The following is a 6,176-nucleotide window of genomic DNA, read 5'->3' as shown; positions in this document are numbered from 1 at the left end:
TTGGTCGACAAAGCAAACAATACAGTTTTATTTATTTTAAGTTGCACCGGTAACAGGAATTTTAAGCCAGAATAGCTTTTTCCATGGTGTTTCAGGTTAACCTAAGCTGCTTTTTCCGAGGTGAATTTTAGTAATCTAAGGGATCTCTCTTGGGTTCTCCATTGTCATTTCGTTTTTGCCACTCTCGATGGAGCTGTAACTTGTAGCTCCTCGTTCAAGCGGCCACCACATTAGTCTGCCTGCTACTGCATTTGCGCTGGAGTTGATATGGACAATCTTCTCTGCCATATCGATTGGAAATACTTCTCTGATCCAATTCTCTTTCTCATGGACCAGCTTCAGTGATGAGTAACCACGATCGTTATCAAATCCACCGCTCATGAGTCTCTTCATTACCATTATCACTTTTAAGATAGTTCTCCAAATCCAACATTCACCTCCCCACTTCTGAGTTTTAAAGACTGTTGTGCTTGCAAAGGATTTTACCTTAAAACTCCAAGACTGAACTGATGCACTAGAATTCTGTTTAGAGCACCGTCCTGATCCCGAGAGAAGGGCAATACAGGGCTCATTGGTCTTATCATTAATCCCAGGAACCCCTTCATGACAAGTAGAGAGAGTTCTATTAGCATCAATTTTATTTTAATGAACTGACAATTTTACAATAATGTGGAGCTGATTATATATTCTGGCTCCATGTGTATATACGTATGTATACCCGACAAAGATAAATTTGTTAACCTTCGACATTTAAAAGAAACGCAGGACAAGAGTTGAACTCTTGGAAAGACCCATCAACTCCCCAGGCTTGAATGACAAACTTGAGACTTGAGACACCTGCAGAAACCGATAGACTGGATACATAGTAGGCTTGGACTGCTGCCACACCTAGAAACTCTCTCTTTCCTTCAACTTCCTGCATCTTCCCGCCTACTATTTTTTTCGTTATTTCGCTCACATAGATATTGTACTTCGAGAGCTGGAAACCATGCTCGTCTGTCAACTTCCAAGATAGCCTGAAGTTCAAACTCTTGCTGTCTTCAGATCTTGATTTGCTCCAAGAGACAAATTTACCCTTAGTCACCCATGAAGTCGATTTTGGAAAAGTCAATTTCTGTTCTGAAGTTCTAATAGTGATGTGACCAAGTGATGCAGAGTACTCTGATGAGGCGCTAATCAGTTGAGTGTCTTTTGATTTACCATCTTGCTCTAAATTTAACTCCCTAGACTTGTGCTTTGTTCTGTAACAGACCATGAAAATTTCTCTTAGTGTGTAGCCATTCATCTCCATGCTGCTCTCCTGAATAACCCAACCTAATCCCACCTGAGCATCTGCTTCCAAATTTGTAACTGCAACTGGCATAATAACTTTATCGAACTTGCTTGCAAATTGATTGAAGGTTATTAAGTCATCTCCTGGGGAAGCAAGAAGAACTGACTTCGTCTCATTTGTGTTATGAGAGAATACAAGGGAGACACCCACTTTTGAGTTCCCATGTGATCTCACCTGCATTGATACGTAAAGTCATAAATACAATTCCTACATGAAAAAGCAGCAAACATTGTTCTAGAAGCTACATGAAAAAGCAGGAAACGTAATTCTAAAAGCGAACATTATGCTTTGTGATAAGACCAATCATTAAAAGTGTCTGGTTGCCAAGAAAGAAAACAAAGTCATGAAAGAGTGAAGTTCAAGTCAGAATGATAGTGCAACTCAGCATTCAGAAGTAAGGGTCACTGTAAATTTTCAGATAAGTTTCTAAGGATGATTCAGGGTACTATTATTTCAGCATATTTTCTCTAGAGAAGGGATGAACCAGCTTACAGAGTATGTAACATGAATTGGCAGATCTGACATTGGAAGCTTCGCTTTAAAAAGCCTTGCTTTGAAATGTGATGTGCCTTCGAGAGTTCCTTTAGCTAAGATGCTCCCTCCTCCATTATAAGATGCTTCTTTGAAACTACCATAAGAAGCAAATTAAACAAAAAGATGTCTTCTTTAATGAGCAGTGGAACAAAAGAGACAGTTAAGACAAATATGCGACAAAGAAACTTACTCAACAGTCACTTGTATAGGGTTTAACAAGAATTCCTCAGAACTTTCAAGGACAGGCTGCAACAAGTACAATTACTGGAGAAAATAAGCACCAACATATGCTTTGTGGAAGACATATGACAAGTAAACAAGCAAGTAATCCCATCCAAGAAAAGAAGAAAAAAAAGGTCCATAAAATTCTTACCTGAAAGGTCTGGCAGGAAATGTTACACCAGGGATCCTTCGACACTTGCTTTCCATCAACCGAGAAATGATAACCATGACCCTGGCAAGTATTTAGTGAAATAAATATGAAAAATACTCTTGGTGCGTCCTTTGCTTTGTCACATAGATAAAGCAGATAATAGAACGAAAATAAGATATGAAGTTGCAACCTGATCAAAGTTTGAATAAAAGGGTAGTGATGTTGGGTAGCGTTGAAGTACCCCCCATGATTTCTCAACAAGTCCCCACCAACTACACATTAAGGAAGTAGACATGTCATCATAAAAACTCCCAAAAATGGGGAGGAATAGAATGATGGCTAGCAAGACAGTAAAGGAGAACGGCAAGGCCGAATGCTTGAAAAAATATGCAAACATATTACAGATTTTCAGCAGTTTGGAAGTTAGGCGGTTCCTTGGTTTCGTAGGCCCATCCAGGAGCAAAAATGGCAGCTGACACATCGTCCTTTTTTAGCACATCAAGTGCAATATAAGTCTGGTAACCATAAAGATCTGTAAGTCAAATTGTTCATGTTTAACAGAAATACTAGACAAAGCAAATAAAGCTGGAATGCCTTGCTTATAAGTGAAGAAGAAATTTCAAATCCGAGTTTTAGAAAGGAACAACGGAAGTACAAAGCAGCTACAGGACGTCAGGACCTACAACTTTGTAAGACAACATACCGTCCACTGACCACCACCAAAAGTATTCCTCCCGAAAATATCGATCCCCATGTAGACATCATATTTCCTCTCACCAGCAACTTCAGCTGAAAGCTTTGGATAGTCTTCCTGCAAATTGATTACAGAAACTATAAATAGAGAAAACCGAGTAATAATACAGTTGGAAGAGCATAAGTTGAACGGAAAACTGAGGAAATCAATAAATGTGGACAAGGAAACATTACCTGCCATGTATAGTTTACAAAAATACCATCACATAGATCAAAAAAGGGTTTGTTCTTTTCATTGAGTTGATCTTGCCAGTAGAGATCACCATCTATAGTCACACTGTCATACCTGTATTGTTAAGAAACACCAACCAGAAAGTGATTATAATAAAATTTAGTTAATGAGATGAGATGAGAATAAAGATTTCTCTGAGCAGTCACCATATGACTAAAGATCCAGGCATGGAGGAGTGCATCGTTTTTGTCAGATGATTAACAAATTCTTTCATGTTTGGGATTTGCTTCACATCCAATTTTACTTCAATATTGATCTGCAAGTAAGTAATGCCTCCACGTCAAAGATACATTACAATAACAACAACAAAAAATAGTCCCCTACAATCTACTTAGTGAAACACAAAGTTTTCCTCCTCACATGGCCTTGTAAGTTGTCTGAGTAATTTCTCTATGATTTCACTACAGCTTTGCAGCTACTAATTCTCGTAAGCACCTCATAATAAAATATTAATTCATCCTGCAATGTACAACTGCATCAACAAAATTAATACATCAATGTCTTAACTCTAAACTGAAACCCAAATAAATCCATGTCTATACTCTTCTTTGAGAACTATATTCAAACACTAAAGCTATTGCACATCATGTCCCCGTTCTCAAACTAATCCTAACCCAAGATTTCACAAGCATACGACAACAACCCACAAAGCTCAAACAAGAAACAAAATCAAAAACATTACCAGCCAACCATCGAATCCCAGCGCAACTGCAAGCTCAGATAAACGCTCAGCATACATTCGAGCCGATTCTTTTGTCACCAAAAGCTCATTGCAAACCAGTTTCCCTTCATCCCATTCAGCTATAAATGTTCCCAGTACCTACAAAACAAAAAATTCACACCACTCCCAATATCAAACACCTTGAGATCAGTATTTCAAGTCCTTGCACACTGCCACATTCGAAAAATTAACAAGATTTCAATACAAATTTGATCAAAGACATCTCTGGGTACCTTAACACCATGAGTATGAGCAGTATTAACCCAACAAGGAGGAGGAATAGTAACAAGATTATGTGAAAAATAAACAAAGATATCCATTAAATACCAATGCCAATTTGAATAAGCTTCAGAATTCTCTCCTCCTTGTACCCATTTATCATCAATATACCCACCAGCCATATCATGACAAACTAATATCCTCTTCCTATTTGGCAATTTCTTCATCTTAGTAACCAGAGGAACAGAGGATTTATTAAATGGGTAATGAAAAGATTTGTAGTAAACCCTTGAGCTTAATTCTTTGAGGGTTTTGATTGGGTATGAAATTGGTACAGAGGGTTCTAATGGATTGAAAATTGGTGGATCAATTGTTAGTACTTGATTCTGATCATCTGGTGATGATTCTGATGCTCTGTTTTGGAGTAAGAGTGAATCCATGGTGGTTTTGAGTGAATTTTGGACTGAGAGAATGAAATTTCTAGTGGAAATTAGGGTTTCACGTTTTATAATTGAGAAAAGAAGTCGTCTTATCATGGATTGATGATGACTGATTTCTGTATTGGGATCATGATTTTTTCTTAATATTATAAAGTCGGTTTGATTCTTTTATTCGATCAGAAATCAAATCTCAAGAAAGTCTTTCTTTAATGATCCTTAAAGTACTCGATCAGCTCTGATTACATGGTGCCTCTTTGTGTAATGAAAAACAGTAGTACCGAGATATATGAAGGTAACGTGTACCAATGTGGATCTAGATAAGGATCAACGGTTTAGATTATTAGTGAAATATTTTCCTTGTTTTATTCTGCTAAAAACAAGATTTTTTTGTTGGGACCGTGCTTTGGAGCCTAGTTAGTAAGTTCGCCAATGATTCGCGAATCATCTGCTAATTTCTCTGTATCACGAATTTTACCGTCTTATTCGCGTACGTTTGCAATTCCGAACTCAAGTCGCGTATTATGTGGCATTCCCGGATTATTCGCGAATCGTTCACGAATTTTACGTATCCCGAATGATACGTCCGTTTAATTCGCCATAAATTCTTTAGCTTTTACTTTTCAAAGACCCCACTTTTTGGACTTTACTGCCTCCCGAGCATACACGGCCGAATATTAGACGTGTTGTAATTTTTATGAAACAAAAACGACTGAAGAGATTTGAAGGTGAAGGTGAGAGAGATCTCAAACTCACTAACCAAGCATCTAAACCACCATACGACGTCCTCTTGGATAACTAATGTTGTATATATTATTAATATCATCATATTAAGTTTATTTTTCTTTAAATAACTCACACATATGCATAAAAATTGGTCTATGACCTTATAAATACAAATTATTTGTTATATATAGATACCGAATTTTCAGAGCCGAACTCACATTTATAAGTCGAATTATACACGTACGTATGCCGTTCCGAATTACTAACGAATCACGTCCCGTTGACCGAATTTTGGACCGAATCTGGATTTTACAAAACCGTATAATACTCGTACGTTTGCCGTTCCGTACGTTTGCCGAATCCCGAATTGCTAACTAGGCTTTGGAGAGTGAGTTAAGTCAACAACAACATTTCCAAGGAGTTTTATATAGAAAGGATCTCAGAGAAAATATGGGTATTTAAAGAGAAGGATCCCCACGCATTTTCATTATCACTGCGAATTAAACCAAACCGTAACGGATTTGAAGCTAATATTTTGGGATATGTTACTATCACATAGCTCTATTTTCCTATTGAAAATGAGCGAATTCCGAGACGTATAACACCATCATCTACTATTTTGAAAATGAGCCGTTGAAAAACTGCGGATTTGTGGTTGTCGAAATTAAAACCTGTAGATTGTGAGCTTTTATATTTCGGAATGAGCTCAATTTTGGTAGGCATGTAGAACTTAGTAAGAGGAACATATTCTCAAAATATTAGCTTCAAATCCGTTACGTCTGGTTTTTATTCAAAAAAATAACGTCCAACATTTAAGATAGTGTGTGATAATAAAAATGTGAAGGGAT

General features: G+C 37.3%; 1 protein-coding gene across 1 annotated transcript; it reads right to left on the bottom strand.

Annotated features, from left to right (window-relative positions):
- LOC113340645 (cytosolic endo-beta-N-acetylglucosaminidase 1-like) lies at positions 1-4,826 on the bottom strand. The gene is made up of 12 exons (XM_026585767.1): positions 4,180-4,826; positions 3,908-4,045; positions 3,372-3,481; positions 3,168-3,279; positions 2,944-3,051; positions 2,643-2,755; positions 2,431-2,512; positions 2,241-2,321; positions 2,058-2,113; positions 1,826-1,961; positions 742-1,507; positions 1-599 (listed from the first exon to the last, which is right to left on the bottom strand). Exons 1-12 carry the CDS (start codon positions 4,699-4,701, stop codon positions 136-138), a joined length of 2,688 nt encoding a protein of 895 aa, XP_026441552.1. The 5' UTR covers positions 4,702-4,826; the 3' UTR covers positions 1-135.
- Positions 4,827-6,176: the final 1,350 nt, after the last annotated feature.

The sequence above is a fragment of the Papaver somniferum genome, unplaced genomic scaffold (genome assembly GCF_003573695.1).
Source record: "Papaver somniferum cultivar HN1 unplaced genomic scaffold, ASM357369v1 unplaced-scaffold_22, whole genome shotgun sequence".
Lineage (NCBI taxonomy): Eukaryota > Viridiplantae > Streptophyta > Magnoliopsida > Ranunculales > Papaveraceae > Papaver > Papaver somniferum.
The sequence above is the reverse complement of the archived record's forward strand: the minus strand, read 5'-3'. Positions and strand labels throughout refer to the sequence as shown.